This window comes from Pantherophis guttatus, chromosome 4 (assembly GCF_059756535.1).
Source record: "Pantherophis guttatus breed Tessera chromosome 4, ASM5975653v1, whole genome shotgun sequence".
NCBI lineage: Eukaryota > Metazoa > Chordata > Lepidosauria > Squamata > Colubridae > Pantherophis > Pantherophis guttatus.
The window spans coordinates 151,615,211-151,641,554 of record NC_142066.1 but is presented as its reverse complement, the minus strand read 5'-3'; the positions used below and the strand labels follow the sequence as shown (position 1 = coordinate 151,641,554).

Sequence of the window (26,344 nt, the reverse complement as noted above, 5' to 3'; positions counted from 1 at the left end):
CGTATCAGGATTGTGTTTGACCTCGGGAGGGCTGGGGGGCGGGGCCAGGGTGGGCGTGGCCAGCTCATCACTTGTGTTGGGGGAGCCTGTGGTGGCCCGAGCGCTCTGCCAGTGAAAACAGGCTCCCGAGCTCCATTTTCAGCTGCGATGGCCTCCTGCAACCCTCTGCCAGTGAAGACGGAGCTCGGGAGGGCCCCACACTCCAATTTCGCTGGCAGAGGCACCGCGGACTGGTCCTTTGGTATTTCCATGGCAGCCCCGGGGACCAGATCTAAGCACCCGCGGGCCAGACCCGCGTCCCCCCCCCCGTGTTAGAGGAAAGACATGTTGTGATCAAGTAATTCACAAGTCTAAGAGAATGTGCTCATTCAGAATTGCAAGCTGGTTGTGAGTCCCACAAAGCAGAACATGTTAAGAAACTGAGGGGTCCTTGCTCTTTGAGCTTGCTTGTTTTCTTGCAAACGTTTCATTACCTAACTAGGTAACATCATCAGTGCCAGATTAAGAAACTGATAGCCCCGTAGGTCAGGATTTTTTTTAGTGTAACAGCTGCAGTAACAGAATCTCACAAGATTGAATGCGTTCCCCTCCCCCTCCCTTCAGGTATTTTTGTATGAATTAGAGAGTGGCTTCTCTGAGACGGTTTTTCAATTTTTATTTTTTTATTTTTGCTCCAACCACTGGCCCATTTTATCTGACCATTGTCTTGGTAGTCCTTCAGGGCCATTCCCTCTGTCCTCTACAGCAGTACATGGCTCAATTTTAGAGCATGTCAAATTTTTGAACTTTCAATTTCCAAACCTTAGGGGTGCTCAAAAGTTGTGACACGCCCCAGGGATTGTAAAGATATTTCGGTTACTTTAATATAATTTAGATGTGCTTGGTAAGTCACTACATAAATATCATAACTTTTTAACATTTTGCTTGTTTCACTTGGCTCATGTAGGGAAACGCCTGATGTTTAGGTACCTAATCATTTATTGGTTCCGGGAAGTGTGAAACAAATTTTTCCCATAAGGAATAATGTATTGAGTTGTTCTGTCCCTGTCCTGTCCCTGTCTCACACACGCACACAAACAGTCAGCCAGGAGTTAAATAAAACTTGCAGACAATAAATTCCTTTGATAACAGGATTGGCAGCAACCCAGTAGGTGCTTGCCAAGAACTTTACTCACAGAGGGAGGTGTTCCTCCTCCGTCAGATAAACCAAAACAAATACACAAAGCCACAGAATTGTCAAGGCCAGTCCATATTAAATCCAAGGCAGGCAGATAACGTAGTTTCAGAGATACAATGCGACTTGCTAGTTGTTTAGTTTTGTCCGTCACAGAGTCTGAATGGCCACCACACCCCTTTTATCCCCTGTGGGGTGTGGTCCAGTGACTCAGCTTAATCTCCGGCACGCCTCCTTTTCTGCTGCGTGCGCTTGTCTCTCTGACGCTGGCATGGATCCAGCCAAGACTTATCTCCGTCACTGTCCGACTGCGACTGTTCGGAGATACCTGGTTCCTAGCCAATCTCTTCTCCTTCGGGAGACACCTGAGGCATTGCCAGAGAGGAGGGTCCTGGAGAGGGAGGCCTGGCCAACTCCTCTCCTTCACTTTTGGAGCCTTCTCCCTCCAATAAGACGGGCTCGGGGGTCGGAGTCACAACATGAGTCACAAGGAAGCCAACAGCGACTTCTAACTTACGTATTGAGTACCAAACAAATGATGAGTACCAGGATCAAATTTTCACATCAAAATACTTTGAATACCAAATTGGACGAGTTTCAAAACAGCGGAGTACCAAGGTACCAGAGTATAGGAAAAGTATAGGTAGTTCTTGACTTATAACAGTTCATTTAGTGACTGTCCAAAGTTACAACGACACTGAAAGAAAGAGACATTTTTCATACAACTATTTGAATATTAGTATCTGAACAAACAACATTCAGACTAATTTTCATCTCATAAAAATGTATTTAAAGACCTGTGTTCTGACAGACAAGCACAATTCAGAACGCACTGACAATGCCTCCTCGAATGGTGATGAAAAGTTTGCAACCAAATTGCCAACCTCAGAGCTACCAACAATTGCAGCAACACTCTAGTCGGATGATTAAAATTCAGATACTTGGCAACTGGTTCCTATTTATGACAGTTGCAGGGTCCCAGGGTCATGTGAACACTTTTTGCGACCTTCTGACCAGCAAAATCAATGGGGAAGTCAGATTCATTTAACAACCATGTTACTAACTTAATAACTGCAGTGATTCACTTAACAGGTTTGGCAAGAAATGGGGCAAAATTCAGTTAACAAATGTCTCACTTAGCAACAGAAATGTTGGGCTCAATTGTAGTCATAAATCGAGGATTACCTGCATTTGATTTCAGAGATGGTACATTGGGGGGGGGAGTGGAGAATCTAGAATATATAGTTAATCCTCCATTTACGACCTGTCACTTAGCAACTCTCCAAAGTTACATCAGTCTCCAAAAAGATACTTATGACTCAGTTCTGATACCCTCCCCTTCCTGGCCATGTGATTGCATTTGACGTCCTCAGCGACCCAATTCGCATTTACGGCCATTTGCAGCACCCCGCAGTCACATGATCACAATATATATATAGTGTTTTTTGCTGAAAAATAGCTTTTAAGACCAGTTTCCAACCAAAAAAAATGTTCATTGTGGGCACTGGGTTCACATAATGACTGCACTATTCATTTAACAACCGCTGCAAAAAATATTATAAAGTTGGGTGTGGTCATATCTGTTTAACAACCGGAACAACTTGCTACCATATTTTCGGGCTCAATTACAGTCGTAAGTCAAGGACTACCTACAGTATAAATATTTATAGTAGAACAACTTGAGACTTTGGTGATGGCTATGTAAAAAAGCTAAATAAATAAACGTTCTTAGCAGGTGTTTTAGTGAGTATATCCATGATACCCCAGAAATTCATGTAGAGGCCTGTTTAAAGCTATTTATGATAGCAGAGATAAAGCTGGCTCAGTGTCAAGATCCAATTTTCCTTCCAGGGTCAACGGTGGCCATATTTTAACTTTAAAAAACCCCTTTTTAATAATTTTTAATACAGGAAGATCTCAACTTACAATCACAATTGGGACCAGAATTTCTTAACAGAATAACAGAGTTGGAAGGGACCTTGTAGGTCATCTAGTCCAACCTCCCGCCCAAGCAGAAGACCTACACCATTTCTGACAAATGGCAGTCCAGTCCAGTCCAAGCTTCCAGTGATGAAGCTCCCGCAACTTCCAAAGGCAACTTCTGTTCCATCAGTTGATTATTCTCATTATCAGAAAATTTCTCCTTATTTCTAGGTTGAATCTGTTCTTGATCAGTTTCCATCCATTATTCCTTGTCTGGCCCTCAGGTGCCTTGGAAAATAGTTTCACCCCCTCCTCTCTGTGGCAGCCCCTCAAATATTGGAAGACTGTTATTGTGTTTCCCTTGGTCCTTTTCTTCACTAGAGTAGCTATGGCCAGTTCCTGCAACTATTCATCGTATGTTTTAGCCTCCAGGCCCCTAATCATCCTGGTTGCTCTTCTCTGCACTTTTTCTAGAGTCTCAACATTTTTTATTATAGTGTGGTGACCAAAACTGGATGCAGTACTTTAGGTGTGGTCTTACTAAGGCTTTATAGAGTAGTATTAGTACCTCATGTGATCTTGATTGTATCCCTCTGTTAAAGCAGTTTAGGATTGCATTAGCTTTTTTGGCTGCCGCCTCACCCTGTTGGCTCATATTTAGCTGGTTGTCCACTAAGACTCCAAGATCCCTTTCACGGTCACTGCTATTAAGCCTGGTTTCCCTCAGTTTATATGTGTGCTTTTGGTTTTTCTTACCTAAGTGTAAGACTTTACTTTTCTCTACACTGAATTTCATTTTGTTAGATAGGGCCCAGTGTTCAAGATCCATCAACTTACAATCATAACTGGGACCAGAATTTCTGTTGCTAAGCAAGTGGTTGTGCCCAGTTTTTTTGCCATGGTTGTTAAGTGAAACACTGCAGTAAAGTGAATCATAAAATCGTTCGTCAAATCCCGCTTCTCCCGTTGACTTTGCTTGTTGGAAGTCGGCTGGGAAGGTCGCAAAGGGCGGTCACATGACCTTGGGATGCTTCAAATAATTTTAAATACACGCCGGTTGTCAAGGGCCTGAATTTTGGTCACGTGACCATGGGGATGCCGTAAGAGTTGTAAGCGTGAGGATCTGTGGTTAAGTCATTTTTTTCTGTGCCATTGTAACTTCAAATGGTTGCTAAATGAATAGTTATGAATTGAGGATTATTTGTATTGTATTGTTGTGTTGATAGTGCAAGAACACCAGAAATCTCAAGAGAAATCCAGTAGCATCTACACAGGGAAGGTCAGGGGTCAAGATCAGCAAGATGGCTGAGGGAACATCAAAACTCAAGCTCCCTCCACCCCCCACTTTTGAACTGCACTCTGAAACCACGACACACCATTAACTACCTTACCAATCTGGAGCCCTCCTACAGACATTTCTGAATGTCAAGGACTGTAGAAATAATGTTTGTGTAACTTAATGCCATCGAGAAATAGCCCTTTTCCATAAATTAATTCTACCCATTGGAAGAAAAAAAAAACTCACCAGATGCTGCAGAATCAGCTATAGGGGAGACAAAACATGTGAGTGTGTGTGTGTGTTTATATATTTGCCTAAGTGTGTATAAAGAAATACATATATATAAACAAATGCAAACCCATGTAAATTCTGCCTTTTGAAGGTTATTTATATGGAAGTGTCTGTTTGCATTTCTTTTCTCACTGAAAACACCTATTTTGTATACCCTGAAAGCAAACTGGAGGGGCTCTGATCAAGACAACACTTCACACAGTTATTTTACAGAGAAGACAGCACTTAACCTCTGGTCGACTTTGAGGTTTATAAAAAGAACCATCACTTAAATGAAAGCTGCTAAACTCAACAGAACAGAATCAGATAGACAAGGAGATGCAGCCTGTTAAAAACAGAACTAAACTGACTCATCAGATTATAAACTTCCCTGGCAGTTTTCATATTAACACTCTGGATTATTGGGAAACTCTCTGGCTTCTGCCACGGGTGATGCTTGTGGAGGAATCCATACTGCCAGCAGGCAAAACCGTACAGATTTCTATCACAGGGAAATGAGGGAGGCCAAGGGGAGACAGTATGGGGGCATCAAAAGTTGCCTTCTCCATAACACAGGAAAACCAGGATTGATGATCAAGGTAAGTAGAGACACAGCACAAGGAAAGGCAGGCATAGGGATGCCCCAAGGGTTTGTCCAATGTAATTTGATACCCCAATAATGTTTCCCAGGAGCTCTGGAATCCCCGAGAAGTTCATCCAGATCTACAACGGCAGACAAAAAAAATGTCCGCCTGCATTAATCTCTCCTTCAACTACCAGGCAGTCAAGAATTCAGTAATGGCTTTGAGTTCTACAGCACATGTGTAATTTAGGAAGCAAGCTCATAATACACCATAAAATGAGATTAGGATTCACCAGGAAATACATTTTTGTGAGAAAGTTGTGGGAAGAAGTATAGCTTCTTCAATGAGTGCTCTAAAATATAGGTAAGCAGCCAGATGGTTTCCAGATGTTTTAGACATATGCCTCATCCAATCTGTCCAGCAGGAAGGGACTTTGGGACATATAGCCCAAAACATCTGGAGGGCATCCAGTTGCCTGTCTTAGAGCTAAAGATATTTATTATGTATGTGTATGTATGTTTGTATGTATGTGTATGTATGTATGTATGTATGTATGTATGTATGTGTGTGTGTGTATATATATATATATATATATGCATATTCTTTCTAGCCAGGTTTTACCTACGTAAACTTAGTTGTTCTACAGCCCTAGGTTCTGTGAAATCTCATTCACAAGTTTCTTATAAACATATATATATGTTTATATGTTTATGTAAGTTTTCACAGGTATGTATGTGTGTACAGTTAATATCTCGTGTTTCTTCCCATGTAATTGTAAACATATCCTTAAAAGGGTAGTAGCCACGTTTCAACGAAATGACACTTCCCATCTGCCTACTATTTGGAAACCTGCTCTCATAGACAGACGAATCTTAACACAAAATATAAACCATAGATCAAAGATTCATCATAATGCCTGTTTTGCCACCATTTCCAGCATAACTTATCCATTAACCCACAACCAAGCAACAGCGCTTCCACCCAATCAAAATACAGCTACGTCATCAGCCAATCAGAATACAACAACACTGTCGACCAATCAGAATACACCTTTGCCTCTTTTCATAGAAAAACGTCAGTTACGATCACACAGTTTGACCATAAGCACCAAACCGAGAACTTCAGCCAGAAGATGACGAATGTGATTTCGTTGAAATGTCGCTACTACCCTTTTAAGGATATGCTTACAATTACACGGGAAGAAACCCGAGATATTAACTGTACACACACACACACACACACACACACACACACATATATATATTTGTTTGTTTTCTGAGATTTTTGTATGTAGGTCTTTGGTTATTCGGGTTTTCTCCCGCGTAAAATTGGAGGTTTCTTGGCAACGTTTTGACGAATGAGACTTCGTCGAAACGTTGCCAAGAAACCTCCAATTTTACGCGGGAGAAAACTTGAATAATCAAAGACCTACATATATACATATACATATACATATACACATATACATACACATACATACATACATACATACATACACACACACACACACACACACATATATACTCATGCAAACCTGACATGGCACCCCAACCATTCCTACAAAAAGGACTCAAAAGTTTCCAAATTCATTACAAATGAATAATTATAATAATTTCTACAGGTGGTCCTCGACTTACGACCACAATTGGGACAAGAATCTCCATTGCTTAGGAAGGCGGTTGTTAAGTGAGGAGTCCTTGGTGCTCTCTAAGCTTGATGGTTTTATTGCAAATGTTTCATTACCAACAACTTTCATTGGTTGTTAAGTGAGTCATGTTCCATGTTACGAGCCTTTCTGCCACAGCTGTTAAGCGACTCACCATAACTGTTAAGTGAATCATGCAGTCATTAAGAAAATTTGGCTTTCCTCTCGACTTTACTTGTTGGAAGCCAGCTGGAAAGATTGCAACTGGTGATCCTGGGACACTAAAACCGTCATAAGTACATGCCAGTTGCCAAACAACTAAATTTTGATCACATGACTGTGGGGATACTATCACGGTCATAAGAGCGATCACTAGTCATAAGTCATTTTTTTCAGTGCAGTTGTCATTTCAAATGGTCACTAAATGAATGGTCCAATGCAGTGATGAAATGTAATTTGTTACTACCAGTTCTGTGTGTGTGGCTTGGTGGGGGTGGGGGGTGGTGGTAATGTGACTGGGTGGACATGGCCTTTTTTTTTTTTTTTTTTACTTTTAAAAGCATTTTTTCTACAACCTCTTTGGCCAAAGTATTTTAAAATACTTTTAAAAGCATTTTTTTTGGCCGAAGAGAAAATGCTTTTAAAAGTAAAAAAAAAATCCTCTGATGATTGCGCGGCTCAGATGGGCATGGGGTGGTGGCAGGGATTTTTGCTACCTGTTCTCCGAACCACCCGCCGTCATTGCTACCGGATTGAGTGATCCGGTCCGAACCAGGAGCATTTCACCCCTGGTCCAATGTCTATGGAGATTCACATCCAAGTCATGGTTGTCTCAAAGATGCTTTTTTTTCCAAGAGCCAACTGGACTTTCTGATTTTTCTTTGAAGACATTTTGCTTCTCATCCAAGAAGCGAAAATGAGAATGGTGAGAAGCAAAACATCTCCAAGGAAAAATGAAGGAAGTCCAGTTGCCTCTTGAATAAAAAAACACCTTTGGGATAAATGAATGGTTGTAAGTCGAGGATTACCTTGTGTGACCACTGTAATTTTAAAGCCAGTAGAACTAAGAGAATAAAAGAAAGTAAGGCCTCCTCCATACCTGACTTGTGCCTGCAGCTGGAGTAGCAGCTAATCGGGGCCCCGGTGCTGATTTCATGACATCGGTCAAGGGCAGTCCTGCCTCTGTCGCAAGTCCTACAAAGAAGATCAATGAGGAGAAACAAGATGAGGAATTGTCTGAACTCCTTGGCAGATGCATATGTTGCATTGATCTTCCCCAGACGGGTCAGTCTTCAGAAGTGAAGGATAAAGAGTAAAGATTTTATTTTCAAATGCACGGATCTAGGCGTGTGGGGGTCTCAGAGATCACATCTGGGTCAATAATTCGATTTGTCCCATGGAGGGTAAAGCTGGCCACACAGTTGCAAGTTCAACAGTATCAGTGATCGCTGAAGAATGATGATAAGGCAGCCAGGAGAAGCGGAGGGATGAAGAATGAATAAATTGAAGGCCCAGGACCGTTTTTTTCTTTTAAAAAGGAGGTGCACAAAGGAGAAACTTCATTCAGCCTTATAAACAAGGCCACAAACCAGAATTCATGGTCTGATCCAGAGGATAAGCCCTATTAATGCACTCACTCAAATACGCTCACATAATTTGTCTTGTAGGACATCCAAGTCTAAAAAAAAAAAAACTACCTTGGAAGGGTGGGCTTTTATTCGCCAAAGTCTAGACCAGGATTTTCCAATCTTGACCCCTGGGAGTTGAAGTCCACAATTCTTAAAATTGCCAAGTTTTGAAAGCCCTGGTCTAGAATATAATAATTCAGGAGCCTTTTAGAATACCACAAAGCTGTTCTTGGCCGTAGACTTAACACAAAGATACATTGGTTTTATGTGACGTTAAAAGAAAATACAGAGACTCTCCCACAAAAGTTGATTTATCATTAGCAGCTACAAGGAATATCTTTTTATAAGCCTGGTGACCAGAACTGTATTGCTCTAAGACAGAAGTGTCAAACTCAAGGCAAGGGGGCCGGATCCATAGGCTGTTTAGATCTGGCCCGCAGGGCTGCCCTGGAAAAAGCAAAGGACCGGCCACAGAGCCCCTGCCAGTGAAAACGGGCTCCTGAGCTCTGTTTTTGGCTGCGATGGCCTCCTGCAACCCTCTGCCAGCGAAAACAGAGCTCAGGAGGGCCACATGGAGCTCGGGAGCCCATTTTCGCTGGTAGAGGGCTCGGGCCTCCACAGGTGCCCCCGACATGAGTGATGTCGAGCCGGCCACACCCACTCCAGGCCCCCGGAGGTCAAACCAGTGGTGGGTTGCTCCCGGTTCGCACCGGTTCGCAAGAACCAGTAGTACAGATTTGTAGTAGTCCGGAGAACCGGTAATAACATTGGCTGGCCACGCCCCCGAACCGGTCCCTGGCCCGGTCGCTGCTCGCTTACCCCACCCACCTCATCAGAGGCTTTTTTTTTTTTTAACTTCTAAAAGCATTTTTTCTACAATCTCTTCAGCCGAAAAAATGTTTTTAAAAGTAAAAAAAAAAAAAAGCCTCTGATGATCGCACGGCTCAGCTGGGATCGTTAGAGGCTTTTAAAGGCATTTTTTTTTCTACAACCACTTCAGCCAAAGAGGTTGTAGGAAAAAAAAATGCCTTTAAAAGCCTCTGGCGATCCCAGCTGAGTTGCCTGATCGTCAGAGGCTTCTAAAAGCATTTTTTTTCTGCAACCTCTTTAGCCGAAGAGGTTGTAGAAAAAAAAATAAAAGTAAAAAAAAAAGTTGGCCACGCCCACCCAGTCACATTATCCCCCACCAAGCCACGCACATAAAATAAGCCACACCCACCCCTGGGTCAAACACAACCCTGATAGGGCCCTCAATGAAATCGAGTTTGACATCCCTACTCTAAGAAGCATTATCAATAAAGAATGCACTGATAAGGTCCTCTCTTTTTTTAAGTCCTGCCTTCCTCCTCATCACTGTATAGCTATGGTTATCTCAGCTTCCCCAACATGGCAGCCCCATCCTTCATAAACATGCTGCCCTTCCGGGAATGAAGACTAGAACTGATTGATTCATGGAACCACAAAGCCAACGTAAGCAGAAAAGGCCATGGGGGTGTGTGTGTGGAAGAGTAGCATTTTTCTTCACTGTAAGGGGCCCTCCTCCCTGGCATTTTACATGGTTAATAAGCCACCCACCCTTCTCCAATTCTTCTTACTTTGCAATAAAATTAGTCCTCAACTTACAACCACAATCGAGTCCAACATTTACTTTGCTAAGTGAGACAGTTGTTAAGTGAGTTTTGCTCCATTTTACGACCTTTCTTGCCACTGCTGTTAAATGAATTGCTGGAGTTGTTAAGTTAGTAACATAACTGTTAAGTGAATCTGGCTTCGCTGTTGACTTTGTTTGCCAGAAGGTCGAACAAAGGGATCACGTGACTCCAGGACATGGCAACCGTCATAAATATGAGCCACTTGCCAAGCGTCTGAATTTTGATTGTGTGGCCATGGGGATGCTGCAATGGTTGTACGTGTGAAAAATGGTTATAAGTCACTTTTTTCAGTGCCATTCTAAATTTGGACAGTCACTAGACAAATTGTTGTAAGTCGAGGACTATCTGTATGGACCATACCAACAGGAGTGGGAGTTGCAAAAATCTGGAATATAGAACTGGGGTGCTTGCAGACCGAGGTTGAAGGTTAGCAAGGCAGGATGGCCCAATGAAGCGGGGGGGGGGGGGGGGGAACCCAGCCCACCTTACATCCATATTTCTCTTGCTGATTTACTGAGTGATTTTTTTTTAAGGGAGGCGAGACCAAGGAATTTATTTATTCATTTATTAGTTCGATTTATATGACGCCCTTTTCCGGAGACTCAGGGCGGCTTACAATGCGTTAAGCAATAGCCTCCTTACTTTTGTATATACCGTATTTTCCGGCGTATAAGACGACTGGGCATATAAGACGACCCCCAACTTTTCCTGTTAAAATATAGGGTTTGGGCTGTACTTGCCATATAAGACTGCCCCTCTTCCAATGCACACCAAATAAAAATTAAAAAACATCAACTGGCTCACCTACAATGTAAAAACAGGTGTGCTAGACCCAAAATGGCCCCTGCAACAAGCAGGAACCTCACACAGCCACAAAAAGCCCCCCCAAAAAACTTTCACACTCTAAACACACACAACACAACACAACTGGCTCACCCACAATGTAAAAGCAGCTGTGCTAGACCCAAAATGGCCCCTGCAACAAGCAGGAACCTCACACAGCCACAAAAAGTCCAAAAAACCAACTTTCACACTTTACACACACAAAATTCCACATACAGCTTTGTGAGATTTTGTGTGTTTGTGTAGTTGGAGTGAAACACTACAGAAACACACTAAATCTCAGAAAGCTGCACAAATATTATTTTATTTTATTTTATTTTTATTTTTATATGAAAGCTAAATTTAAAACTTCCTAAACGGCTTCCTAAATGGCTAGGTCTAAAAAAGAACAACTAAAAAAACCCCAATTGACTATTTTTTTAAAAGCTCCCAAAGGGGAAAAATCTTACCCAATAGAACAGGGGTCTCCAACCTTGGCAACTTTAAGACTTGTAGACTTCAACTCCCAGAATTCCTCAGCCAGCTTTGCTTTGCTGGCTGAGGAATTCTGGGAGTTGAAGTCCACAACTAACTCCTTGCTTGATTGCAGGCAGGGAGTTGCTTGCTTGCCTGAATAGATTCAAGCAAGCAAAGCAAGGCAAGCGTTGCGATTAGCAGCTGAGGTAAGCAAGCTGGAGGGGGAAAACTTTTTCCCTTTTACATGGTTCTGGCCATCCCAGCTGAGTTGCAGGGAACTCAGCTGGGATGGGATCGACCGTCAGAACTGGGACCGTCAGAGCTGGGATCCTCAGAGTAAAAGGGAAAAAACTTTTTCCCTTTTACGTGGTTTCTGGCGATCCCAGCTGAGTTGCAGGGAACTCAGCTGGGATTGTCAGAGCTGGGATCGCCAGAGCCATTTAAGGCTCGTCAGAGCCTTTCGGGCTGGTCTGCCTGGTTACAGGAGAACTACACCCGGCGTATAAGACGACCCCCGACTTTTGAGAAGATTTTCATGTGTTAAAAAGTCGTCTTATACGCCGGAAAATACGGTACCTGCTTAGTAGGGCTTTTTGGCCCCCCCAAGCGGTGTTCTTTTTTATACAAAGTCAGCTTATTGCCCCCACAAACCGGGTCCTCGTTTTACCTACCTCGAAAGGATGGAAGGCTGAGTCAACCTTGAGCCTGGTGAGATTTGAACTCGCAGTAATTGCAGGCAGCTGGTGTTACTTAACAGTGCTTTAGTCTGCTGCGCCACCAAGGCTCCTCTTCAATACTACCCATGGAACAGCCTGAGAGTCTTTCATGAGCCCTGGTGGCGCAGTGCTTAGAACATAGCATTGCAGGCTAACTTTGCATCCCCACAGCCTGGAGTTCAATCCTGACAGAGCTCAAGGTTGACTCAGCCTTCCATCCTTTAGATCAGTGTTTCTCAACCTTGGTAGCTTGAAGATGGGGGGACTTCAACTCCCAGAAACCCCCAGCCAGCGTTGCTGGCTGGGGGATTCTGGGAGTTGAAGTCCACCCCATCTTCAAGCTACCAAGGTTGAGAAACACTGCTTTAGATGTTAAAAAAAAACATGAGGACCCAGATTGTTGTGGGCAAGAGGCTGACATTGTAAAGCACCAAGAGAGTGCTGTAAAGCACTATGGGGAAATATATAAGTCCAAATGCTATTGCTAGTGCTGCGAGAAGATCCCAACCCAAAAATGAAAAATCTTGAATGGAATAAATAAGTGATGGTTAACTTCAATTGTTTTATTATTTTATTGGGGGGCGGGGAGAGGGGATGCTGATTTTATCTACAAACATAATCAGGTTTTTGTTATTGTTGTTGTTGTTTTGATGTTCTGACTCATTGTAAGCCATCCTGAGTTGCTTTTGTGAGTTGGGCTGATGTGTCAATGAAATAAATAGCTTAAGCAAACTGACCAGCAAGTAAATAAATCTGGTGAAGATCAACTACCGGAGAAGAAGATGAAAGGCAGTGTAGCCCAAAGGTTCTTCCTTGAGGATCAAATTTGAGGCCTCCTGATCCACGGGAAATACCATGCAAGAAGGCAAGGCTTGAGACCCATTTAAGCGGAAGCCACCTTAAGTGTATTCTGCAGGTAGTCCTCGACTTACCAACCACAATATGGACTGGAAAGTTCCGTCACTAAGCCAGGTGGCTATTAAGCGAGTCATGCCAGATGTTATGGCCCCTTTTTTGCTGTGATCATTCAATGAATCACCATGGTTGTTAAGTGAATCTCACGGTTGTTAAATTAATCCAACTTCATTGACTTTGCTTTGTTAGAAGCTGGCTGAGAAGGTGGCAAATAGCAGACCCGTAACTCTGGGACACTGCAACTGTCTTAAAGGCATGCTGGTTGCCAAGTGCCCAAATTTTTATCATGTGACCATGGAGACGCTATGATAGTTGCAAGTCAATTTCTTTTCCAGTACTGTTAGAGAGTGATCAATTCGGCACAAGAAACCATTAGTTGTCCTCTAACACCACTGGATGACATCACTAAGTCTCGCTGCTTTAGCAAACTAAGGAAGATACTCAGAGATGATTCACACCCTGGTCAGTTTCTCTTCACACTTCTACTATCGGGCAGAAGACATCAAAGCATAGCCAGCCGGACAAATAGGTTTAAAAAGTTTCTATCCTTGGGCTGTCAAACTCTTAAACACAACCACAATCGTCCACGTACATGTGGAAATGTAGGACTAGTTTTTCTTTTTCTTTTTTCCCCCCTAATTACTTGCATAGGGATTATTCCTTATACTATTTATGTTGTTTGTACTTTTTGGCATGGATTGCACCAGTGAGGCTAAAACCAATTTCGTTGGAAATACATGGTGTACAATGACAATAAAGGCTATACTAAATGGCTAAACAAATGGTCATAAGTTGAGGATCCGCTGTACTGGCTGCATGCCCAATGCTTACAGACTCTTCTGGTTGACTTACCATGGATGGCCCTGTAAGCGGAACCTAAGCAGGCTGAATTAGCCGTGTCAATTGTGTACACTGGAACGCCGAAGACATCGGACAGGATCTGAAAAGGGGGGGAAAAAAGTCTATCACAATTTGATTAAGAAACAAAACCACTCTGCAGTTCGCTTCCGTTGTCAAGACAGACAGACAAGATTTGCAGCCAGAAGAGGTCCGATGCTAGGAATCACCACTCGGAAATTAATTAATAAGTAGCTTAAGGCATCTTTTGGATGGAGAGACGGATCAACAGAAAAAAAGTAACAGGTAATAATTAAGGTTAAGTTTAAAGTTGGCGGTCAAGGCTCTGGAATCCTAGGTTGAAATCCATCCTCAACCACGGAACCTTACGATGTAGAAGAACACAGAAATAACTTTGATGTAAGAATGGAGGAATGACTATAGGAGAAAACATGAGTACTCAGGCCTGGGAAAATGGGGGGGGGGGGGAGAGCAGGGGAAACACAGTACCTCAAAATAAATTTTTCTTGTTTCTCTTTGGTATAACACAAAGTAGAGAGAAAGTCCTATAGGCTTTCAAGATTCTTTTACTACACTGTACAACAATAAAGTAAATTAATCTAATGTTGCAGTGACTGTTTTCTGGCCTATAAACACAACAACACAATGTGACTTTAGGCCAGCTGCTCTTTCTCAGCCTACTTCAAGGCAATAAGGTTGTGGTTGGGATAAAATGAAGGGAAACTTTCATCTGAGCATTTATTTATTTATTTATTGGTTCGATTTATATGCCGCCCTTCTCCGGAGACTCAGGGCAGCTTACAATGCGTTAAGCAATAGCCTTCATACTTTTGTATATACCTACTTAGTAGGGCTTTTTGGGCCCCCCAAGCGGTGTTCTATTTTATACAAAGTCAGTTTATTGCCCCCACAATCCGGGTCCTCATTTTACCTACCTCAGAAGGATGGAAGGCTGAGTCAACCTTGAGCCTGGTGAGATTTGAACTTGCAGTAATTGCAGGTAGCTGGTGCTACTTAACAGCGCTTTAGTCGGCTGCGCCACTAAGGCTCTTATATCCCTGACATCTTGGAAAAAATGGTGGAATATAAATCTAGTGCCTACATAGACAATGGACAGTCCCTGGATTTTGTAAATCCTATCAAATAAATCCAGTTTTATGGAAAAATACATGAGGATGCGTCACTTGGCAACAATTCAGCATGAGCCAAAAATCAGCTTAAAACAAGAGCAGGAATGGAATTTTAAAGTTATCCAATACTGTCTGCATTCTATTTTGCGGCTTGCAAGCTAATGGGCAACTGGGTTTTTAATCAAAAGCCAGATCCAAAGAAATATTGCACTTATTAAAAACTGAGCAGTCTGCTGGAGATCTTGTTATTCTTGTCAGAGATGTCTCAGGATTTGGGAAGAACCCCAATAGCCAAAATCTGGGCTACTTTTCACATTAAGCCTGCAATGAAAGAATATTTCCCTTCCAATTTTGGAATGTGCAAATAATATCTGGGAAAACAAAGTACTGAATTAAATCCAGGAGTTTTTGAGAACTATTACCAGGACACAGGGTTAAGGAGGAAGGATGGAGAAGATACTAGAGCGAGATGAATTTACATGGTTATTTTATACATAAAAATCTTAATTGTCTTTACCCATTCTTGGAAAAAAATAAAATCCCTATCCAACCTTTTGGAGAAATACTGAGAAATACTGGCCTTTGAATTTCTTAGCTCCCCAGCAGCATGGCCATAGAGAAACTAAGAACAATTAGAAACTTGCAAATTATGGGCAGCAAAAAGGAAGGAGGCCATAGAACTGGGTAGAACTGCTTCAATCTCACCTAAAACATTCACTGGGGAAAAAAATGCAAGAATGTTTAAATATGTAAAAAAAAAAAAAGTGAGCAATGTTTGGAACTTGACATCTGCTAATCAGGCAGAAATAATCGGGTTGCTGACTTGGCTTCAACATACCCTTCAGAGTTCCTTCTCTTCCAAAAACCATAAAATGAATTTCCTAGAAATTATATCCTCAACAGATCATTTCTGCATGCTCTATGATCTTAGCTGTGGTCAATTAGGGGCAGATCTTTATTATTATTATTTTTTATAATCCTGCAATCACATGATGCAGGTAGTCTTTGACTTACAACCAATTTATTTAGTGATCATTCAAAATAACAATGGCACTAAGAAAAAGTGGCTTACAACTGGTCCTCACACTTATGACCATTGCAGCATCCCTACTGTCATGGGATTAAAATTCAGGATTGGCAACCAGTATGCATTTACAACAATTGCAGAATCCTGGAGTCATGCGATTGTCATTTGTGACCTTCCCAGCCAGCATCTGACAAGCATATCAAAGGGGAAAGCCAGATTCATTTAACAACTACAATGATTCACTTAAGAACCACGCCAAAAAAAACCCTGCAAAATCAGGCATGACTCACTTAACAACCATCTTGCTTAGCAAAATAAATTCTGATCCCAATTGTGGTTATGAGTGGAGGATTACCTGTAACTGCTTTTAGTTAACAGGATGCAGAGGCTAATGTTACAGAATCTTAGACAGCTGCAACCAAATACAACTGTAATACACAACGGTAGTAACACTCAGACAATAGCAAAAGGTTCCAATAAAGTTGTGGCTTATTGACTATTCCCAGTTCTTGACTTTGAAAAGCATCTGCTTTAATTTGCCTTTTCTAGGAATCTAAAGATGTGAACTTCTGCGGTTTTCCAGCTACAGATTAACATAACCTTTTCTTCTTGGTGTCATGTCACAGTCCCACGATGTGTCAACTGATGACGTGAAGCCAAAGGCCTCTTTCCAAGTGTGGATGAGCTGGACTTCATCAACACCGACAACAGGAAACCATGGCTGAGAGAACAGTTTAGGAAGGGCCCTTTTTTAAAAAACTATCTTGCTTTCAAGTCCCTTCTTAAATTGTCAAGAAGTGCCAGTTCTCTGTGCAGGGTACATACAGTCAGTGTTGCGAATAATACATTATATTTGCACTCTCACAGATTCTAAAGTTCCAAAATCACAGATCAGGTTTGAATGACTGTACAAACATAGAATCATAAGGTTGGAATAGGCCTTCTAGGCTAATCCTCTTCTCAAAGCTTATGCTGTCCCAGTCAAATGGTTGTCCAGGCTATTCTCGAAAACCTCCAGGGACAAGAGCACTTACAACTGGAAGCAACTGTTCCACTAATTAACTGCTCTGTCAGAAAATCTGGAACTACAAATGAATAAGAAATAAAATTAATAAAAATTAATCTCTTACTTCTAGGTTGTGGATCCCTAGAAACTTCCACCCTGGCCTTCTTATCCTGCCCTCTAGTGCAGAGGTCTCTAACCTTGGCAACTTTAAGAGAATTCTGGGAGTTGAAGTCCACAACTCTTAAAGTTGCCAAGGTTGGAGACCCCTGCTCTAGTGCCCTATAGAATAAGTCAATCCCTCTTCTCTGTGACAGCCCCTCAAATCTTGGAAGACAGCTATCATATCCTGCCTAATCCATCTAGTATCTAATATTTACACATAATAGGTGCTGAACAGCAGATGGTGCTTAGCAGGATCTAATTTGACTGGAAGTTTCCATGGTAGTCTTCCAGACAAATTGGGGCTTGCCCCAGACAAGATCTTTACCTTGGAGATGTACAGATGACCAGGACAGTAAATCCTGTATGTCCTTTCATACAAATGGTCATGTAAACATCTCCTACGCAAATTACACTGCTGGCTAATTCCTCCTAAGGCTCTCTCTGCCCACTCAAGACCTTGGTTCCCTAGTTTTGATTTTTCACTCAAGAGCTCACCAGCTGGCTAAAATGGCACACTGGACGCTGATCTCAAATGCAAAAAAGCCACACTTACTTGTAAGATTGCCTTATTATGGGAAGCCCCGCCGGTAGCCAAGATTTTTGTGGTTGGCACTACAAGCAAAGAAGAAATGAAATTAATGGAGGTAGGTAATGTAGATCCTATCTACATTACAGAAAATTATAACAGGCTACAATTTCTTAATGATAGAACTCATTAATAATGGTACTGAAAATACCAAAAGCTGACACATCTGTTAATTGGCTTAGAGGGTTGGATATTGGCAAGTCAGGTGGTCTGGCGAAGAGGATTTCATTCTGGTTCTGAATTTTGGCTTGACCCTTCAGATGCCCCGTGAAGCAATGAAGTTAGGCACTGATAATCAGGCCCACCGTTTACATAGTTGAGGAATTCTGGGAGTTTAAATCCATAAGTCTTAAAAGTTGTCAAGTGTGGGAGATGCCAAACTGGCTTAATTTTACACTGCTGTTTTTATTTTCTTATTCCCTCAGTAGGGCCTTCAGGTGTACAAAAAGAAATGAAAGAAGAGCTGTCAAACCTGTCCTTTGGAACAACCTGCCCCCGGAGATACGTAGGATCCCAGATCTCCGTGCTTTTTGCCATGCCCTTAAAACTTTTTTATTTCATCAAGCTGGGCTGGCTTGACACCCCACCCCCCCTTAGATATTTTTAATTATTAATTGATTTTAGTTGGGGTGTTTTAAATTTTATATTGGGCCAAAACTTGTTTAATTCTTTTAAAATTAATCTTAAATTTTGCATGTGATGTTTTTATTCTTGTCTGTTCACCGCTCTGAGTCCAGCAGGAGAAGGGCGGTATAAAAATCTAATAAAATAAAATAATAAATAAATAAGGCAGCAAACATCCAGAAAGCATGGTAGTCTTCAGCATTCCTCCTAAATCAGATGCCAAGGAAAGTTTGGCAAAGGCCAAGGCACCCTTTGCCAACTTTTTACAATGCATTGCAACAACTTAGAATTTGTTTTTCAGGTTTTTATCTTGCCATTTTTTTTTTCATACACCAGGTATAGTCCTCGACTTACACCAGTTCATTTAGTGACTGTTCAAAAATTACAACGGCACTGAAAAAAACTGACTTATGACCATTTTCAGAGTTACGATTTTTGCAGCCCTTCCCTGGTCACCTGATCAAAATTGAGACTCTTGGCAACTGGTTCATATTTATGACGGATGCAGTGTCCCAGGGTCCTGTGATACCCTTTTGCGACTTTCTGTCAAGCAGAGTGAATGGGGAAGCCAGATTCACTTAGCAAGCATGTTACTATCTTAGCAACTGCAGAGATTCACTTAACGACTATGGCAAGAAAGATTGTAAAATGGGGCAAAACAAACTTAACAAATGTCTCACTTAACAAATGAAATTTTGGGCTCCATTGTGGTCATAAGTCGAGGACTACCTGTACAACTCAAGGATGAGAAGATATCTAATTCTCCTTCCACCTTCTATTTTCCCTAGAACAACAATCCTGTGAGGAGTTAGGTTAAAAAAGAGTGAATAGTCCAAGGTCACCCAACCAGTTTTTCATGCCTAAAATAGGATTAGAACTCGCCGTCTCTTGGTTTCTCAAGCCAACATCTTAACCACTACACCAAATTTTCACGCTCAGCAAACTTGTCCTAGCCTGCTGGTAAAGAATTTAAGGGTGATGGAGACCCAGTAACCTAACAAAAGTTTCCTTAATCGCTATAATATTGAAATGAGGCACATATCCAAACTTTTGGGTGGGGGAAAATCTTCAAAAAGGTTGCAGTAGAAGGACCACCCTTAAGGGGTGCCACTTGGCCAAGTTTTCATCAGAAGTTCTGCTCTGAACTACCTCCCCATGAAAGTCAAGGAAGCAGACTAGAAGTAGATTCTGGGAGTTGAAGTCCTCCAGGCTTAAAATGGCCAAGGTTGGAGATCAGTGGTGGGTTCCTCCCGGTTCGGTCCGGTTCGGCCAAGCCGGCAGCGGTGACGATATGACGTCACTGAACCGGTTCTCCCCTCCCCACCCATGTTATTCTTACCTTTTATTTGGCCCCACCCCCAATCTATTGCTGCCTCCTGAGTCCCAGCTGATGACTAGAGGGAAAAAAACTGTTTAAACTCTTGCTGCGGGACTTCAAAGGGCCGCCCTACAGCTGATCAGTGTTAAAAGCAAACAAATGAGTCGGGTCATAAGTGCGAGGACTGGTCGTAAGTGCGAGGACCTTCCAGAAATGACTCTGACCAGCTAGCCACGCCCACCTAGTCACATGACCTCCAAGCCACACCCACAAAATAAGCCACGCCCACAGAACCGGTAGTAAAAAAATTTAGAACCCACCCCTGTTGGAGACCCCTGGACTAGAAGACGGTGTTCTTGATAATAGAGAGCATTTCACTGAGGCTGTCATAGCAGCGCCATCTTTAACGGAACTTGTAACTTATGATTAATGGTTGTAACTATGATTTATTACCTATGACCTATTACTTGGTGTTAATATGTACACTGGGAAGTTATGCACTGGAGACGAATTCCTTGTGTGTCCGATCACACTTGGCCGATAAAAAATTCCATTCCACTCCATTCCATTTTTGGTAGTAGCTCCCAAAGGCAGAAAGGTTAGAAAGAAAAATGTTTATGGAGATCCTCAGTCATCCAGGTCATGGTTGTCCCAAAGGTGCTTTTTCAGGAGGCAACTGGACTTTCTGGTTTTTCTTTGAAGACGTTTCGCTTCTCATCCAAGAAGCTTGTTCATGGTGGGGAATGGAAGGATTTATACTCCTTGCAGACAGCTGGTCATTCCCATTCTTTTAACAAGTCTTTAAGGCCACCTGGAGGTTTATATGTGTCTTCAGGGTCACCTGAGTGGTGCAAATGGGTGTGGAGCCTTTTTGGAACTATTCCTCACCATCCACTCTGAGCTGAAGAAGCTTCTTGGATGAGAAGCGAAACGTCTTCAAAGAAAAACCAGAAAGTCCAGTTGCCTCCTGAAAAAGCACCTCTGGGACAACCATGACCCTGGATGAAAAAGCACTTTTGGGTTAGAGAGAGAAGTTCTCTGAGGATGGGCTCCAACACGAGTTCGAAAGCTCAGAAGAGTAAACCTCTGATGACCGACCCAGATTGGATCCTGCAACATTATCCTCGGACACGTATATTTGCCTTCATTCATGAATATTGCTTTGCTCATGTACAACACCCAGAGTCTTCGATGGCCTTAAATGATATTATGAATGTAGGAACGGAAGGCCCACACATCTGGAGGGCGCCAGGTTGGAGAAAATGCTTTACATTACCAGGGGTGAAATCCAGCAGGTTCTGACAGGTTCTGGAGAACCGGTAGCAGAAATTTTGAGTAGTTTGGAGAACCGGCAAATACCACCTCTGGCTGGCCCCAGAGTGGGGAGGGAATGGAGATTTTGCAGTATCCTTCCTCCAGGAGTTGAGAGGAAATGGGGATTTTGCAGTATCCTTCACTTGCCACGCCCACCAAGCCATGCCCACCAAGCCATGACACATCCACAAAACCAATAGTAAACAAAATTGAATTTCACCATTGTACATTACCCTAATTTAACATTGCCATGGGATGTGGTGTGAAAGGAGGAAGAGCTGCAGAACTAGACTACAGACAGATAAGAGACAGCTGAGCCTGCAGAAAGAACGGGCATGGCAAACATCCCAGAAAGAACCCTCTCCTTAGTTTGTTGGACTAAAATGGTGTGGGAGGAAGTGTTGCACTTTCATACCTGAAAAACTGTTAGTGTAACTTTACAATAAGGTTGGACTTCATATTTTTGGAATGCGCTTCTTGTTTGGGCTACCTTGAAAGCAGTGGTGAAATCCATTTTTTTTTTTACTACCAGTTCTGTGGGCGTGGCTTGGTGGGCATGGTGTGGCTTGGTGGGCGTGGCAGGGGAAGGATACTGCAGAATCCCCATTCCTTCCCCACTCCTGGGGGAAGGATATTGCAAAATCTCCATTCCCACCCCACTCTAGGGCCAGCCAGAGGTGGCATTTGCCAGTTCTCCGCTACCGGTTCTACAGAACCTACTGGATTTCACCCCTGCTCGAAAGGCTGACGGGCATAGCATGACCAAACTGCATATGGCCTCTTTCAATTTTCCGAAGTTGTCCACAGGGGGAGGAACAAGAATGTCAAGATGATGATTTCAATCACAGTCTTACCTTTCTTTATGCAAATGTCCCCCTACGGAAACCTCCGGCTTCCTTTGGTGCAGGAACTCCCAATGCAGTCAAGACCAGTGCTGAGAGTTTGAGTGTCATCCACCAATAAATTTAATCAGAAATTTCAACGATGCACAAATTGGGTTTAAAAAGCCATTAGGTTCCACTTCACTGTCAATAAATAACTGAAGCGTTCAGACCCGGTAATCCCTTGGAGAAAACAAGTTTCAATTCTACTCGTACGCGGTGGCAGAAGATTGCCAATATTTGTAGAAAGGTGTTACAAAAGTCACTGGGAAACCTCTGGAAACCACTACTCTCAGGAGACTAAATGAACTAAACAAACATGCAAAACCGCAACTGAAACCATCTCTTACGGTTTGGTCCTCCAAAGCATCTTTGTGCTTTTCTACCAGACCTGCACACGGCATTCTGGGAAAAGAAGCGGGAAGTTGTGATTCAGGATGTAGGAGTTGTGCCTGCAGCAACTTATCTCAACTAGGGAAGACATTAGCAGCGATATCACACTTTCTTAGGATTCACATATATCTGGGATTTCCAGGAGAGCTTGAGATAATCCCCGTGCTTCAGGAAACAGCACCTGGCCAAGAAACAGGAGCCAGAAATACAGTAATACAAGCACTCAATACCTAAAGGGGGGTTTATCTAGTGCAGGGGTCAGCAACCTGCGGCTCTGGAGCTGCATGTGGGTCTTTCACACCTCTGCTGCAGCTCCTTGTCACTCAAAATATGCGTCACAGCCACCAATGTGCGACACCTGCCGGCATGTGATTTATTGAGCTTTTCAACCCCTGGTAGGCCAACCATGGATAAATCCAAGAAAAGTTTCAGAAGAAAACAGAACGTTTAATTCAACTACAGATGCTACTTTTGTGGCCACTCAAGAAATAGTCATGCATGGGGAGGGTTTTGTGGCTCCTGGTGTTTTCTTTTCTGTGGGAAACGGGTCCAAATGGCTCTTTGAGTGTTTAAGCTTGTAGACCCCAGATCGAGGGCAACTCAGCATGGCCAACTCACTGCAGCCAACTCGCCACAGGACGACTCACTGCAGGACAAGAGTTACACTAATATCAAAGAAATAGTGGAAGAATCATTAAAGAAAGGATGCAAAAGGAGAGACAAAATGAAATGTGAATGGCAAAGGTTTTTTATTTAAAAAATTATTATTTTAAACACTTGAATTGTTGAATTGTCCTGCGGTGAGTTGTCCACAGCGCGTGGCTGCACGAATTGGCTGCACCAAGTTGTCCCATTCTGACTTAAGGGAGACCTGGTTCAACAAAAGTTCCCTTGATCAACAATATCAATATCTGGAAGAGCTGAAGTCCGGGCAAAGCCACAATAATAATCTAGAATCTAATACAGAGGATCGTGGAGTCCTTGGTGCTCTCTAAGCTTGGTTTGCTTGTATATGTGTCATTGCCCAACTAGGTGCACTGATGATGTTACTTGGTAGAGCAATAAAACATCCGCAAGAAAATAGCCAACTTCAGAGAGCACCAAGGACCCCACAGTTCAATCCTGAATTTCGCAGATTGTCTACTCCAGAAGACCAGAAGAAAGGAGAAAATAATCAGATGGGGGGAGGGGAGTCTTCTTGGGGTGGGATGGTGGGGGGGTTGCGTTCCTGGCTCAAAGACTTGAGCTATACTTCCACACCTGACAAAAGGAAGTTGAGTGATATCACAACATTTCCTTCCAGCCTTTTTTTTTTAACTGTCCCATCTCTCCTACAGCTTAAAGCAGGGGTATCAAACTCAAGACATGCGGGCCAGATCCGGCCCATGGGGTGCTTAGATGTGGCCCACAGGGCTACTTGGAAACAGCAGACCAGCCCGTGGTGCCTCTGCCAGTGAAAACGGAGCTCCCAATCTCTGTTTTCGGTTGGGATGGCTTCCTGTAACTCTCCGCCAGTGAAAACGGTAGATTGGGAGTTCCGTTTTCGCTGGCAGAGGGTTGCAGGAGGCAGTCCCAGCCGAAAACAGAGACTGGGAGTCCATTTTCACTGGCAGAGCACTTGGGCCCGCATAGGTGTCCCTAACACGAATGATGCCAAGCTGGCCAAGCCCACCTTGGCCATGCCACACCCCCTGCCCCCCCCCGAGGTCAAACACAACCCTGATGCGGCCCTCAATGAAATCAAGTTTGACACCCCTGGCTTAAAGCATCTCAATTCTTCCTTGAAAACACTGCTCTGCCTTCTCTGGCTGCAAAACTGCTGAGCTAGCATTTTGAGCAGCTGAGATAAGAAAGGTAAGAGCTGTACATCTCAGTGTAGTAGACTAAAGAAGGCCTTTGGTCCTTAGCTAAAGTGGGGGGGGGAGTTTCTGTGCCATCCCTAATCTCCTTCCTTACTTGGAGTTGGTCCCACCATCTGGAAAAGCATCCAGATGAGTGACCCTGCCTTAAAACTGGGTCTATGCAAGGCGTATTAAAATCTCTTTTGCTTCTCCAGGTTTTAAGCAAGGAACCATCACTCCCATGCAGCTTAGAAACCATGATACACATGTTAATCTTTTGGAAACCAGCAGCCGAGTAAAAAGACTCTTTGTAAGAATAAACACACTTCTGTCGGCCTGGTTATATAGATTGGGAGATGATGGATCCTTCAGCAGGAACCAGGTGGTAGTCATCTATTCAACGAATGGATTCTCAGAATTGGATGCTGCTGTTGCCTAGCAACCAGAAGATACTTACAGCTTGAAAATTTAGCTTATAGAATCCAGCAGCCTATAGGAAAGCTACACAATCTAATTTATCATCTTAACTAAGAGCAGGAAAGAAGCCATAATCCCAATTATGCACTGCTTTCCCTAACCAGATGCCCTCTAAATGTATATACTGGTAGTCCTCAACTTCATTTAGTGACTGTTCAAAGTTACGATGGCGCTGAAAAAAACTGATTTAGGGCTACTTTTCAGAGTTACGACTTTTGCAGCATCCCCATGATCACGTGATCAAAATTCAGATGCCTGGCAAATGGTTCATATTTATGACGGTTGCAATGTCCTGGGGTCACGTGATCCCCTTTTGCGACCACATGACAAGCCAAGTCAATGGGGAAGCCAGATTCACTTAACAACCATGTTACTAACTTGTCAACTGCAGCGATTCACTTAACAACCGAGGCAAGAAAGGTTGTAAAATGGGGCAAAACTCACTTAACAACAGAAATTTTGGGCTCAATTGAGGCCGTAAGTCGAGGAATACCTGTACAACCACAACTCCCCAGCACATCCTTACAGGTAGTTTTTGACTTGAGACCACAATTGGGAGCAGAATTTCCATGTCTAAGCAAGGTGTTAACAGAGTTGCACCTAATTTCATCATTTTTTCTGCCACGATTGTTAAGCGAATCATGCAGTTGTTAAGTGAATCCAGTTTTTTCCAATGACTGCGCTTGTTGGAAGCCATCTGGGAAACTTGCAAATGGCATTCACATGACCTGGAGAAGTTGCAACCACTGTAAACACTTGCCGGTTGCCAAATGTCAAAATTTTGATCAATGACAGTAGGGAATGTTGCAGTGAGTTTCCAGAGGTTTTTGAAAGAGATGCCAAGCTTTCAACGGCTGCCAAGCCCTCAAAACAATATTGCGTTTTTGACATGTGTTGCAAAAATGAAATATCCAGAGGCATTTCACATCTGCAAGACAATTAAAAAAAAGGAGGAAAGGCTAATGGCTCTCTTTAAACTAGCCACTTTCCAGCCAGACCTTCCAGTTTCAACATCTGGAATTTCTAGAAAGCTCAAAAGGCTAGTGTTCCAGATTGGTAGAGGCCAAAAAATGCACCTAGGGTGACCTTCCTGTACAGTGAATATATCCTTTGCCTCTTTTGCATCCCATGATGCAAAAATAAGAGAAATATTAGACTGCCACAATATAAAAAAGATGCTGAGATTCTAGAAAGAGTGTCAAAAAACCCCAACAAAGATGATTAGAGGGCTGGAGGCTAAAATTTATGAAGAAGTGTGGCAGAAATGGGCATGTGTAGTTTAATGAAAAGAACAAGGGTGACATGAGAGCAGTGTTCCAATATCTCAGGGATTGCCACAAAGAAGAGGGGATTAACATATTCTCCAAAGCACCTGAAAGCAGGACAAGCAGCAATGAATGGAATAGATGGAAACTAATCATCTGAACTAAGGAGAAATTTCCTGACAGCTAGAACAATTAATCAATGGAATGACTTGCTTCCAGAAGTTGTGGGTGCTCCATCAAAGGGGTTTTTAAAGAGGAGATTGGACAACTTCAATCTCCTTTACTTTATCTTCGAGACCGCCTTCTACCGTATAGCTCCCAGCGACGGTAAGATCCCACAGAGTTGGTCTCCTCCAGGTCCCGTCAGCTAAACAATG

The 26,344-nt window shown here is 42.8% G+C and overlaps 1 protein-coding gene across 2 annotated transcripts in view; it reads right to left on the bottom strand.

The window, feature by feature from the left end:
• The window catches only part of XYLB (xylulokinase), a 144,474-nt gene that overhangs the window by 14,512 nt on the left and 103,618 nt on the right, over positions 1-26,344 (bottom strand). Inside the window, exons 16-18 of one of the 2 annotated variants that reach the window (XM_087893096.1) lie at positions 17,822-17,880; positions 13,938-14,025; positions 7,975-8,069 (exon numbers count right to left, since the gene is read on the bottom strand). In XM_087893096.1, coding sequence (XP_087749222.1) covers positions 7,975-8,069; positions 13,938-14,025; positions 17,822-17,880 — 242 coding nt within the window. The remainder of the gene's footprint in view (positions 1-7,974; positions 8,070-13,937; positions 14,026-17,821; positions 17,881-26,344) is intronic. The other variant, XR_015734132.1, reaches the window with a different exon arrangement.